The sequence below is a fragment of the Orycteropus afer genome, unplaced genomic scaffold (assembly GCF_000298275.1).
Source record: "Orycteropus afer afer isolate SDZICR_OR568_19922 unplaced genomic scaffold, OryAfe1.0 scaffold00144, whole genome shotgun sequence".
Lineage (NCBI taxonomy): Eukaryota > Metazoa > Chordata > Mammalia > Tubulidentata > Orycteropodidae > Orycteropus > Orycteropus afer.
This window is the reverse complement of record NW_006921731.1, coordinates 2,324,063-2,339,160: the sequence shown is the minus strand read 5'-3', so window position 1 is coordinate 2,339,160 and position 15,098 is coordinate 2,324,063. Positions and strand designations below refer to the sequence as shown.

The following is a 15,098-nucleotide window of genomic DNA, read 5'->3' as shown; positions in this document are numbered from 1 at the left end:
AAAAAAAAAAAACAATATCTGCAAAGCTCAATAAAGTGAAACACAGTAAAATGAGGTATGTATTTAGAGCACAGTTATATGCCTGCCTGGCCTTTCAGAGGATTCTTGACAAACTTAACTTCCCCAGCCAAGAATCTAAGCTTATATTGCCAGTATCTGGGAAACAGAAACAAACCAACTCTTTCCTGAGTTCTTTTCCCTGCTTAGAACCCTAAAAATAGATGGCTACTTTCAGCTGGCTTTGGCCTATTTTATTAATGCTTGGCATCTGCCTATGCCTTTTTAACTGACTGCTTATATGAATTTTTGTCTATAAGGAATATATTTAGTGTTTCTTTTTCATCTGTAGATACTTAGAATGCATACAGTGAATAGGAAGATGGATAGAACATTTGCTGGTAAGACATTTCTGCTAAGCTCTTGACCCTACTATTGTTACAGGATGTTGCTGCAGAAAAAACAGTCCCTAAACCACCTCCAGCAAAGCCTTCTAGGCCCCGACCGAAGAGTCGAATTTCTCGGTACCGGACCAGTTCAGCCCAGAGACTAAAACGTCAGAAGCAGGCCAGTGCACAGCAGGCAGAGTTGTCACAAACTGCCCTGGAAGAGGGAGGAAATAACAGTTTAGTAACTCCTCCTGAAGCTGGAAGTATAGACAGTTTAGGAGAAAACAGGCAATTAACAGGTTGTGACCCAGCAGTGGTATCAGTTACTGGATCCCATGTCAACCGTGCTGCATCTAAGTACCCTAAAACCAAAAAGGTAAGTCACAACTTCATAAGGATAATCTGGTAAGGAATGTGTCTTAGGAAAAATAGGAGAACTTTCAGTCTTTGGGAAAGGGGTGGATCTCAGTATTATTAGATAGAAAATTGTAGATAAAATGCTCTAGTGCAGAAGGCTGAAGCCATTCTGCCTTTCTTTTATTCTCTTAATTTAAGTAGGGCCTAAATCACTGATAGCTGAAATTATTTCTCTCTGAGTAGGCATGGACAGGGTGATGGAAGATAACCCTTGTATTCTAAATGCCCACTTCATACTTGGCACAGCTGCTACATCTCTCCTAGTTTCTAGGTGAAATTTGTCTTTGTGAGCTGTATTGCTGCCTCTGGCTTTTATAGCTGCAGCATCAACTAATGATCTCCTTTTTCACTATAGTATCTAGTTACAGAATGGTTGAATGACAAAGCAGAGAAGCAAGAGTGCCCTGTTGAATGCCCTTTACGTATCACCACGGACCCAACTGTACTGGCAACAACTCTGAATATGTTACCTGGTCTTATCCATTCTCCGTTAATTTGCACCACTCCCAAACACTACATTCGCTTTGGCTCACCCTTTATCCCTGAGAGGCGCCGAAGGCCCCTTCTGCCTGATGGTACTTTCAGCTCCTGTAAGAAGGTATGTCTATGCTTATGTTTTTTATCACTCAGGATGCCTATAATCCTGACATCTAACACACTCTCTAGATAGCCATTGTCTGCCCATGTGAGTTTATAACAAGTTAGTTGTTCAACCATTAATACTGATGCATCAAGAGTCAGTGGGATTTAAGGTAGACTGTATGATCGAATTTGTGAGTATTCACTGTTGTCTTTTCTAAGAGCCCTTGAGGTTATTGAGTGAGTGCGCACAGCAGTTGATGACTGGGTAGGGAGGGGTGTTTTTGTGTGTGCTCTTGTGGTATTGATTAAAATATCCATTTGTGAATAGTGTATGTGATTGTGCTCCAGATAATCTAGAGCACTGTTGCATAAGTTTAAAATGATTGAGTCGTGTTTTGAATTAATTTAATCAGTATTATTGTTATTTGAAGGTGATTAAAGGAAAAATCTAATCGTAATTGGCACAGTTCGTGTTCCCTTGATCAAATGACAACATGTTGGATTGTTTATTCCCTAGTGAATATGGAACCTACTATAAAAGTCTCTCTCTCTGCCTGCCTCTCCTCTCTTTAGTTACATACTGTTTTTGGATCTAGTGGCAGTAGTGTTTGGTGGTTGTTTATGGAATGTTCTCTCTTAACTCCCAGAAGCTGTGCATATTTTCCAAAGGTGTCTCTCAGGAATAGATTGCTCCCTCAGACTATAATGTTGATTCCATGTTTCTAGAAGTATAGGACAACCTTTCATTTGGTCTTCCTTTGAGGTAGAGTCTGTTCCCTGGAACACCCTTTTCTCTTATCCTCAGATCTGGATTCAGGCTGCCTTCCTCAGTGTCTGCCATTGCCCTCCTCCACTGGCATCACGTACATGAGGATGCTGCATGTAGATTATTTGATGTGATGAAGTCTCCAACTCCAGGCAGGTCTTCCCTGACTCCTCCAAACTTAAAGCTTTTCTCTTTACCCAAAGAACAGAACTTATTTCTGGGGGGAAGGTGGGTGGAAGATGAGCCAGAGTGGTATGGGATATGGAGGGAGGAGGGCAACAGGGATCTGTGCAAAAGGGAAGGACACTTGCTGAATGAGCAGCACACACTGAAGAGAATCTTTTCCTAATTACACATCTTAACCTCAATATCTGAATCACTTATTAGTTTGTTTGGGGGAATTCCCAAATAGAAGAAACTCTAAAGAGAAATTTGACCATGGGATCCTTGCCAAAAGGGTTTGTAGATAATGCAGTAACGTGGTGAGTGATGGAAATAGAAACAATGACAGATTTCTTAAGGGGAAAAAAAAAAGACAATAATACTAGAAAATTTCTCAAAAGCTGTTTTTTGCCAGAAAATTGCCTAGGCAATAAGGAAGGATTGGGTCTTGGAACGTACTGAGAACTAATCTGCCTGCTACACTTAGCTTTGTTCTGTCCCTCATTAAGAAAAACAGCTCAAAATCTTAGCTGTTGTGAGAATAGTATTAAAAAATTAGAATGTAGGTGATAAGGTCTTTAATCGAAAGGAGGAGCAAGTTGAGAGGTGGCTTAATATATATGAAACAAACTTTTTCCTTTTGTGTTTTGCTGGATATAGGACTAGGTTTCTGAGAGTGTTAACTATTGAAGCATTGTATCAAACTAGGGAGTGGAATCTCCTATTTTGACCCTTGAACAAGGGTAGACAATTCATTACAGATTAATAGCAAAGTCTGTTGGTAAATAGTGTGGACTAGACTCTTGAAATGCCTTCTTGCTAGTTCTGATGATACGGTACAAAATTTCCATTCCTATCTTTTCCAACTAGTATTAAAAAAAAAAAAAATGCCATGAGTCAGTTACAACTCACAGCAACTCCCATTGGATTTCTAAGGCTGTAGATCTTCACAGAAGTAGATTGTCTTATCTTCCTCCTGTGGAACACCTGATGGTTTTGAACCGCCAACCTTCTGGTTAGCAATCAAATGCCTTAGGCACTGTGCCAACAATGTAGACCTGTAAATTGCAAAAAACGTGTTTAGGACCGTGACTTCCAATTGGATGTGATAGAAAATCCATTTCTTAGAGCTCTTTTTATCTGGCTATGGTTTAGGACTTGAATCTAGTTCATCTTTATATCTCTACTGGCAACAGAGAGAAATCCCATTTAGCTCAAGTCTTACTACATTCTCCAAATGTGTCTGATCATCCTTAGTCTTATTTTATACAGTATGCTCAAACACTTTTAATCTATATGTGTCATAATCAGTCTTCAGGAAGAGTTTGATTTATGTACACTTAATGATCATAGAAAGATTGTTTTATTTAGATTGGATTTTTGCTCTAAAAATGTTTAAGTTTAAATTGCTGCTTTAATATTTACTATGAACATATCAGTACTGTGTTACAATAAGGATATCGCTTCTTACAGGACAAAATTAATGAAATTGGGTCTTTGAACTAGAGATTGAATTCAGCTCTATCCTGGGTGAGGATGGGGGGAGCAGTTTATAGATTGGAAAGGATTGATCTAGTGTAGGACTTAAGAATGTTTCATTGAATAAACAAATTTTTTAAAAATTTCTGAAACTGTCTTAGACAATAATGTAAGTTAAAAAGATAGGAGACAAAAACCATCCTCCCTGGGATTAGTTGTTATTCCTAATAGGTCCACTAGTTCATTAAAGAGGTAAAAGTCTCATAAGTTAAAAATAATGTAAAGCAAATTAAAGTTGCATGTGTGTATCTGCACCCCCTGGTCATGTATCAGCAGGTTCTTAGAGCCTTTGAGAGAACATTTGATGAATAGCTATGGAATTTCTAAATTAAAAGTATCCTGTGGTTTATCTTCTTGAATCTTACTTCAATTCTTAACTCTAAAAGCGTAAATGACCAGCAAGCTTTTCTATAGTTTCCCACCTTGTTCTCTGTAAATCTTCTCTCCGTTTACCTGATAAACATAGAAATAAGTATGGGATATTTGGTCTCCTAGATTAGATAAACCAACCTGCCTGATAAGAAAATACTGTGTTTTGCATTGTTATTCCATTGTACGTAGTAGAAAGTTATTCATTTGTGTATCTCTGTATGGGTCATTGAAATTCAGTTAATAAGTTCTTATTGAACATCTGCTGTAAGAGGAGTACTGTGCTACAAGCTTTCCTTACATACATTTTCTCACTTAACTTCTTGACAGCTCTGTGAAGTTGAGATTATCGGTCTTGATTTATAGATCCAGAAGCTGAAGCTTGGAAAGGTTAGGTAACTTGTCCAAAGTGGGACACTTACTAAGTGACACACACACAGCCAGATTTCAGTCTAGGTCTTCGGGCTTAAAAACACAGATTTCCTTATTCTTTCCTTAGGAAAATGGGGGGGGAAAAACCTCACTGCCGTCTAGTTGATTCCGACTCATAGTGACCACCATTGGGTTTCTGAGGCAGTATATCTTTATGGAAGTAGATTGCCCCATTTTCCTTCTACACAGTGGCTACTGGGTTTGAACTGGTGACCTTCTGGCCTTATCCACAACTCCATCAGATGTCCTTCAAATAAGACGGACCCTTTAAAAATAATTCTCTCACCCTCTGAACCTTAAAAAATGCTTTTGTAATTCAATACAGAGTTTCAAAGTAAAAGGAAAGGTTTTTATGGTTTTTAACAACTGTAGGCATATAACAACAACAGGCAGGAACTGGGGGTAGGGATGGAGGAAGACATATGAAGAGGTCTAAAGTTAATTTGTTATCCATAGCAGTGATTAGAACTTGTTAAATATAAACAGATGTTCATGGGTTTTTTTTTTGTTTTTATGAGCCCTGGAATATTGTGGAAACATGTAACAGGGCCAGGTGAATTAGTTTAACTATGTTTGCTATGTTTGACCTTAATAGCTAACCATAGAAGCATCTTATTCCTTAGAATGCCTCTCTTCTGGTTTTATATTCCCTTTTTGTAGTCATCAGATCCAGAATATAAATTCTTTTATGGGTGCATCTACTTAACACTGGAAATATAAGAAATTAACTTCTCTTGGAGAAAAGCACAGTGATCCCAAATGAGTCCTGTCATCTGCTCTGAAAAGAAAAAACTTGTACTTAAGGTATCTATAACAAAGGATTTTCACTCATTTTGTCCTCTTGGGGCTAATTTTTCCCATCTGTGAAATGAGTGCTTTGGACACAATAACCTCTAAAGTCCCTTCTAAGTTGTAAGGTTCTATGAGTCTGGTAATTCATCTTCACATCAATATTCAGTGTTTTTTGTGTGGGCTTTTCAGAGACTTAGTCATATCCTAAAACATTGATATGATTCAAATGACTGTTGAGATCTCTTTTGTATATTCATTCATTCTTACTGCCTCAGGTTATTATTTTATTTTGGTTTCATTTGATAGATCACAATGACATTCACATGCTCTAAAATTTTTCTTGGTGAATTTTTCCTGGTTTCTTTTCTTTTTTCCTAAGTGTTATTTATTTTGTTGTTGAGTGCATGTATAGCACAGCATGCATATTCAACAGTTTATATGTGCACAGTTCAGTGACATTGATTATGTTCTTCAAGTTGTGCAGCCATTCTCATACTCCTTTCCTGAGTTGTTCCTCTGGATTTTCTTTAATTTCTAAGGGAAAATGTAATAGAATTGCTCTCTTTGGTAAAGAGAATATTTGCTTACCTGTAATACTTGCTCTTTAAGGTATAAAATTAAAATAATTCACCTTTGCTCTTCCTACTTGGGGGAGGGTCTGACTCCGAAATTGATGTTTATCAAAATTCGATCTGTCTTACGTCAGGGCAGGAGAGCCACAGAGTGGTGAGAACCTACAACTGTGTATCTTAAGAGAACACAATTACAGGTAAGAAATTTTCTCTCTTCCACAGGATGCATAATTTTATTATCATAATCTTTACAGTTTCACTGTCTGACCCAATATCTCTTATCAATTTAGGTTCCAATATTCACTACAGAAATATGTGACTGAGTAGAGTGCTTCTTTTTTACTTTTTCCCCTTTTTGATTTCTGTAGACGGTCCTTCTGGTGATTTGCATTATTCATGAATAGTTTAAACTACTTGATGAAGGTAAAAATCCCACAGAATATTCCATTTGCAAATAGACTTTCAGAAATATTTTGGTCCTATAGTGAGGAGCTGTTTATTCTCATCCAGAGTCTTCATGTGAATCTTTCCTATTCTCTCTTCAGGTATCCCCAGCACAGGGCCGACAATTCTTAAGAGATCTTTATCCTTGAAGGCATTTGTTTTATATACTAGCTGCATCATCCTATATGATCAGAGTCTCTCTCAGATAAATGTTAAGGTTTTTCCTTATCTCTTCCCCATTTTAAGCAGTATGAAATGTTGTACAGTAACTACTTTTTAATTGGTTTTGGTGTTTTGATGGGCTCTCTCTCGTGTGTAATCAGATTGTTTGAATTTTGCCCAGTAGAAGGAATTGATGGGGCAATGTTCTAATATGCTGAAATGCAAGACATAACATATATTGATTATGGAACTGAATGAGTGTGTTGGATTGCATCTCTCACCAGTTGATGTGTAGTGACATAGTTAATACATTTAAAATAGGTATACTGAGTAGTTTTTAATGATTATTGATAATTCCTTGGTTCTTTTCCCATTAGCGCTGGATAAAGCAAGCCTTGGAAGAAGGGATGACTCAAACATCACCTGTACCCCAAGAGAGTAGAACTCAGCACCTGTACCAAAGTAATGAAAACAGTAACTCTTCTAGCATCTGCAAAGACAATGCAGGTACATATCTAAGACCTTTCTGGATACACGAACAATGATTATTTCAGGGCCATATAAAAATTGTTGGTATGAATACATAAAAGTATGATACAAAAAAAGAAATAGCATTGTTCTCTAAATAGTTACTTTACATCTGTCTTTACAGAGGAAGAGATCTCAAGTCAGGGATCAGTTTTCCCAGGACGGCAAAGAAGGAACTAGACAGTGTACAGATAACAGCAGAAATGGTTATGAAAAGGTTAGATACATTTAAAGTAGTAAGTTTAGGAAATCTATATCCATATTTATAAGAAGAAAAAAGGCAACAAAGTGGTGGAACACTAATATTCAGGAAAGAATCATAAAATTCTATGTGATTGAGTTGGGCGAGGGCTTGGTTGAAGGGGCGGGGAATTAAGTAAACAAGGAATTATTGGCAAATGGTTATTTCCAAAAGGGCTTATACAATTAATATAAAAGTTTTTGGAAGACACAGCCTTGAATTTAAAGTCTTCATGAGTTTTTTTTAAACTAGGTGGCCTTGAAAAATCATCTGAACCGTTGGCTCACAGTGACTCTTGCAAGCGTTTAATCGAATTGCAATTAAAAGCACCAATACATTAACTGTAATAACCAACTTAGGTCATTTTGGAGCAGTTGGTTTATCAAAGGTTCTTCTGTCAATATCAGCTTAATTGAAAACCCTGTGATTTCAGGACACTATTACTATTTCCATAAATTTATTTCTAAATGAGTTTTCTGACTATTATGCAACCAAAACAAAATACTAAAATAAATTAGTTTCTAAAGCTCATGTAAGACTACAGCTAACATGATACTTCACATTCGCATAAATCCCACCTTATTGTTCCTGTTCATTGACTTGCTAAGTAAATATTATGGCTTGAATTTTAATTAATTCCTGATTTAGATTTAATTAGATAAATGTATATTAGTAATATCTGCTTTATATTAACATTCTGGATAATTTTTTTAATATGGATTCTAATGTGGGCTACTTTTTTAATTACTGACTTTATTCTATCTCTAGATTGGATTATATCTCATAAACTATCACGTGGGTAACACAGGGATAATAAAATCTCATTATAGAACATCTGGAAGATAAATGATGTGCATTTTAAATCTTCTATTAAGTATTTTGTTGAAGATTAGGGACAGACCAGATTAATACTCTGCAGTAATCCTGGTGCCAGTTTATCAACAGCTTTTAAAGTCTAGTGAAGACATAACTTAGCTGAAATATTTTTTATTGTATATACACATAGGCACACGTGTGTGTGTGTGTGTGCGTGCACGAGAGAGAGATGTAGATATATATTTAAGGTTGGGAAAGGCAAAGTATATAGCAATTCATGTCCTGACTGGCAAAGGACCCATAGGGAAAGTGCCTTTGTTACTGTGTGTCCTGGGTGGATTGGAATTAGGACTAAGTCACCAACCTTTATTGAGCTTCTGCTCTAGTCTCTACCAGTGAGAAACATTCAGAAGGACACACCTTACACTTAAGGAGCAACATAAACAGTAGGAAAATAGTTAATAAAGCTAAGCAGTAGTCAAATGAGTGCCTCATTATACTGCTACCAGTTAATATAAATGCTGAGGAATTATTTGTATTTGTTACATTAGGGTTTTTTTTTTAATTAGTTTTGTTTTCTAAGAAGAGCAAGGAGACATTAAGAAAGAAATATCTAGGTGCAGTAGAAAAAATAGAACAGACCTGACATTAAAGACCGGTTCTGCATTTTATTAACTGTTCAACGTTGGGCAAGTTACTAAACACCTCTAAGACTCATTTGTAAAATAAGGGTAGTAATGCCTGCTAAAGAGTTTTGTTGTTGTTATTAGGTGCCATTGTATTGATTTCAACTCATAGTCACCCCATGTGACAAAGTTATACTGCCCCATAAGGTTTTCTTGGCTGTAATCTTTTCAGAAGCATATGAACATAGCTGCTGGGTAGGATCAAACCGCCAGCCTTTCATTTAACAGCCTATTACTTCACTTGTGCCACTGTAAGATTAAATTATTGCATCAAGTGCTCAACACAGTATCAGACCCATAATAAAAAATTACTGTTATTCTACAGTAAATACTCTTATCAAGCATTCCTGGAACATTTACAGAAAGAAACTAGTCAGATACTAGAATACATTAAAATTTATAAATTCACAAAAGTTAAAATTGTATAGAAATAAAAGATAGTAAATATCTGTTAGGAGCCATCTAGTCAGTTCTGGCTCATGGTGATCCTTTCTACAGCACAACAAAACAAAACATTTCCCAGTCTAGGAGAGCATTGTCAGCTGAAAAATTTTGAATGAATGAAGTTGCCAGACACAATGTGAATGTACAAAAATGAGTAACATTTATATACTGAGAGGATTAAGAAAAATACTTCATTCTCATACTTAACAAAACTAAGAAACTGCCTAGTAATAATCTTTGTGGTACATGGAGAACAAACCATTGCTGAGAAGTATTTTTTAAAGAATTGAAGAAATGAGCACCGATCCCATATAATCCCTAATAGAATAAATACCGTTAAGGAAATTTCATATATACCTATTCATCTAAGGAGCTGTGGTGGTGTAGTGGGTAAAGCATTTGGATGCTAACCAGAAGGTCAGCGATTCAAACTCAACAGCTCCTCTGCAGGTTGAAGATAAGGCATTAATTTGTAATATGTGTCTCAGGCTTTATAGTTTTCATCAGAAATAAACAACTTGTGTTTGAAATTTGATTAAATGATTTTGCAGTTTATCTAAGAGTAAGCATGAAGATATAAGGAAAAAATGAAGACTAATGATAAAGTACTTCTTCTAGAACCATGAAATTAGTAAATAATTCAATGGTACTAGTGTAGAAATGGACATATACACAGAACAAAATAGCTAGACACAGGCCTTAATAGAAATTAAAGATTTGATAAATTGTTCTAGAATTCTTATTTATTTGGGAAGATGAAAAAGATTTAGATCTTTGCCAAAACAGATGCTGGGCACAAGCAAGTAATTATATAAATCAAACAGTAAAGAAAATTCGTGTGTCTAAATTTGTTAATGAATTAATAGAGAACAAATACAAGTACATCAAGGTGTAAAAGATTTGCAGTAAAAATGACGAGAGTTATATCTTTACTAAGATTTATCATGAGCATTAAAAATACTTGTATCCCTTAACCTAGTAGTTGTTGTTTTAGGTATCTGTTCTACAGAAGTATGTATAAACCACAGTGTATGTACATAGACATTATTTATAGAATTATTAGTTATATATATATTAGAAATCATATTACTAATATATTTGTTAGTGATTTTTTTTTTAAGTAGGGAGAAATAACCTGAATTTTAACCAGTAAAGGGATGGTGGAATTTGATGTTTATCTGCTATTTACATATACTTTTGACATGGAATAGTTTACAGTGTTCATTAACAAGTTTACTCCTAAATCAGTTTATCAAATTAATTTAAACACACTCCCTCCAAAAAAAAAGGCAGGGTACTACTTTGAGATTAGATTTCCAGTCTTAATTAGCACATTGGATTTGTAAGACTTTTAAAAGAATATTGTGACCAAATAAGGCTTTTCCCACAAATACAAGGATAGTTCATTATTTGAAATTTTATTAGTATAATTCATTTAATAACAGGTGAAATGGAATAGGAAGTATATTAGCACAATAAATGCTGTGAGTTTGATAAAATTCAGAAATATCTCCTAATAAGATACTTTCTTAATGTCTGAAGTCAGTTGCCAATTATTGTAAAAATACGTAAGTAAACTAGCTACATCAAGCCTTAAAATGAGCTGTCAAAGAATCCCACTTATTGCTTCTATTTATCATGTTAACCAAAATGATTACCAAAAAATACTATGGTAGATAAAAATACAGTTAAAGAGGATGTACTCCATACAAATCATTTACTTGGAAAAGCCAAGAGAATTAACTGAAAAACTGGTGGAGAAATCAGTAGGGTGGCTAGATACTGTGAACAGGACATATTTCTTCCTTCATATTATCTCAAATAAAACATTTACATACCTATTTTATATGTAAAAAAAAAAAAAACTCACTGCTGTCGATTCACATCCAACTCATAGCGACCCCTCCTTGGGTTTCCAAGGCAGTATCAGTAGACAAGTAGGTTGCCTAGTCTTCCTTGGTTTGTTTTTTTTAAGATACAAAATAGGTACATAAATGTTGTTATAGTTGAGATAATATGAAGGGAGTACATAAATGTTGTTATAGTTGAGATAATATGAAGGGAGAATAGTCGCAGGGGACATCAAGCTCAATTGGCATAACATACTATACAAAACATCTTGTGCACAGGAGTTAAAAAAAAAAAGAACATTTAAGAGTAAAACTAATTTGAAATATGGTGAGCTCTAGGAAGATAAGAAACAAAGGCTTGAGTGACTAAAGGATCATGCTGTGTTCCTGAGTGATCGTGGTGCTCACTTTACTCATGAATTTAACGGACCCCAATCAAAATCCTAACATGTTTTTTCTGTGATAATATGAGCATGGATTGACAGATGATTCTGTAGTTCATTGACAAGAAAAAGTATGCTAGAGTAAACTGTTTTGAGAAGAGAGAAAATATCTTGAATTGCCTTAACCACTTTACTAAAAATTATGTCCTGTTGGTGCCTTAAAGAAAACTCGGAGACAGAGGAAAAATAAGCTAGTCTTTTAAATAGTCTTGTGGTGGCATGGCAAAGATGTTCAGACATGATGAAAGATTTGGTAAATGTCTGACAGAACATAAAGGAAATGATTAAATTTATTTGACAAAAATGGGAAACCATATGTAGCAAAAAAAGACTATGACTGAAATTAAAAGACAAAAGATAATTGTAACATTTTTGACAAAGGTCAACATCCTTATTGACACAAATCAAAAAAAAGACAATACCTAGAATCTGAGCTGAAGGCGTGAGCAGGCAGTTCACTCAAGAATAAATATAAAACCAGTGAAACTATGGAAATACTCCTTTGAATTAGCAATTCTTTATCTAGCCATTTGTCCTAAAATAATAATAATCAAACAGAACGCTGAAATGTGTAAGAAGATTATTGGTCATTGAAGTATGTTTAATAATAGCAAAAAAAAATGAAAAATACTTACATTGGTTAAATTATAATAATATACTTGCCATGTACCATTGAAAATTGAATTATAGATTTATTTCTATTATCTTATAAAGATTTTACCATATATTTCTGAATGAAAATAATAGGTTACAGAGCATTGTTGTTAAGATGTGAGTCAGTGGCCTAGTCAAACAGAGAGATCTGGGTGAAAATACACCACAGTATTTATTAGCAGTGTTTTTATATGTAGGTATGATTTTAAGGTATGGAGTGTCAGTGTTTAAATATGTAAATATTTGTTTATATACTCTTAGGGCTTATATGAGCAAATGTAGAATACCATAAAAGATGTATAGATTTTGACCATATGCAACACAAAAGATGCATATGGTAACAAATAACAAAAGAGAATAAAACTTGGAGAAAAAAAAAATTGTTCAATAGAAAAAACGTAAACAAATGACCATTGGCCCATAAACTTTATAAGGGCGGATGTCAGGTCTGTTTTGCTCAATCCAGTATCAGGAAAAATGCTTGGTAAATATTTGTTGAATGTATGCCCTATAAATTGATTTGTGGGCCAGGGAGTTCATTTGTATCTTCCAACTTTTCCACAATGAATTTTATAATTTATATAATTGCCTTGAGTATCTACAGTGTTAGGCCTAACAGTCTTGTAAAAGATTTAATGTTAATGACTCTTGAAATATATAAAAGTTATTCTAAATATAAACTGTAGGTCAAATGTTTTCTATACCTAGTCACTTTAATAAAAAAAAGGAGGAAAGAAAACTTAGTATCTACAGCAAAAGGAAAATACAAATATACTTCCAGTCTAGGAAAACAAAAAATGTTGAAGTATCAAAAAGGAAAATATGCATCTCTAGTATTTTTTTGCACTTGCTTTTTCCTCTCCATTTCAGCATCTATTAACTTCGGTTCAGTGCCTTGTGTACCTCCTTATGTCAACTCCTCCATTAAAAGTTTCCTAGTTTCATCCTACACTTTACTGCCATATTAATCTTCCTGAAGCGTAACTCTGATTTTGACCTGGTGTTCTAAAACTTTTCCTTGAGGAAAGGAAAAGGGATAAATATAACACATTTGGGAATGTAATTTAACACAGTAATTAAAAAGTTGTTAGGAGCCATATTACCATATTACCTGATACCTCTCTATCCGTATCTTGGATGTTGACAGTAATGTTGTTGGATTTATAGGTTTTAAAAATATGGCAATTTTTTTACTACCACATAGCATTATGATCACAAGAGTCTTAAACTTATATTTTTGTTTTGTTTTACAAATTCATAAACCTCTTGAAAACGTTATATGGTATCCATTCCCCCATATACCTAGTTCAGTGGTCTGCATATATATAGTAGGTATTATGTAATGGGAGCTCTGGTAGCCTAGTGCCTAAGGCATTTGACTGCTAACCAGAAGGTTGGTGGGTTTGAGCACTCCTTGGAAGGAAGGTTGGGCAGTCTACTTCTGTAGGGATACTGCCTTGGAAACCCAAGGAGGGGTCTCTATGAGTTGGATCCAACTCCACGGCAGTGGGTTATGTAAATAAATAACTTCTAGCTATACATGAATTAAAGTAGTTTTCTCTGAGAAAATGAGATGGGTAGTTTGGTCTCAACAGTAACTAAAATATATGGTATTAAGTTGCATTTTAAGTGAACCTGCTTATATTGTGGAAGAAGTCTAAGAATTACTATGATTCTAATCAGAAAAGGAGTATCCTCCTAGTTCTTAAAAATGATTGGAGGAGTCTTTGTAGAAGTCATTACACATTTTTGATCCACTCTAAAACTAAGGGCCCGGAAGGAAGATGGGGCAATCTACTTCCGTAGTGATACTGCCTCGGAAACCCAAGGAGGGGTCGCTATGAGTCGGGTCTGACTCGACGGCACATAACAACAACAAACAAAACTAAGGGCTAGACAAGGATCAGGAAATCATGTATAACTTTTTCCAACTAAAACAACATCATAGAAAGAGCTGCTGAAAAGTAGCAGAAATACATAAAAAGATCAAAAGAATGTGGATTTAGCATCCCAGTAGCTTCAGTTGGTGATGTAGCAGTTGGATCAAGGGTGATTTTTAACGAAGTGACACTGATGTGAGATTTTCAGAAACTCAGGAAAAAATACATATTTTATACTGGAAAGAGACTTAAGTTGACTAAGTTCCAAGGATCAGTCATTAGATGTGTCAGGTTCATCTGAAGTTTTTCTGAGAGATACAGGGTTTTAAATATTAAAATTGATACTCGGTTAAAAAGTTAAAAGTTTTTGTGGGCTTTTGGGTTGATTGGAAGAGATAACTTAATGGGATATGGCAAAAGAAGAGTTAAAAGCCATTGTAAATTAGAGATTAATGGCTTTTCTACATATTCTCCATTAAGCTATGGTTTCAGACTCTTACCAAGCTTTGTGTTTCGCAGACTTGTTGAGCCCATTAAAGAAATGGAAGTCTCGCTATCTGATGGAGCAGAATGTCACCAAGTTACTACAGCCTCTATCTCCAGTCACACCACCCCCTTCCAATCCAGGATCAAAGAGCCCCCAGCTGATCATACCAGGTCCACCTCACCCAGGAGAAGAGGATTGTCGGAATGGATATAGCCTCATGTTCTCACCAATCACATCTCTTGCTACTGCTAGTCGCTGCAATACTCCTCTGCAATTTGAGGTGATTTGGGTTTGGTAGTTGGGAGTGCTGGGTGTAAAAATCATCATTTGTACCACATTTCAAATATAACATCATTCCAAATGTTTCTTTCCCATATCCTTCCCTATTTCAACAAAAGAATGGGAAACCTCAGGGTCAGTGTGACCTATTACCTGGTAGCCTCTCA

General features: G+C 35.3%; 1 protein-coding gene across 1 annotated transcript in view; it reads left to right on the top strand.

Moving 5' to 3' along the window:
• SETD5 (SET domain containing 5) overlaps window positions 1-15,098 on the top strand; it is a 38,888-nt gene that overhangs the window by 13,224 nt on the left and 10,566 nt on the right. The window contains exons 14-17 of the mRNA XM_042781649.1: window positions 442-762; window positions 1,159-1,401; window positions 7,001-7,130; window positions 14,685-14,932. Coding sequence (XP_042637583.1) covers window positions 442-762; window positions 1,159-1,401; window positions 7,001-7,130; window positions 14,685-14,932 — 942 coding nt within the window. The remainder of the gene's footprint in view (window positions 1-441; window positions 763-1,158; window positions 1,402-7,000; window positions 7,131-14,684; window positions 14,933-15,098) is intronic.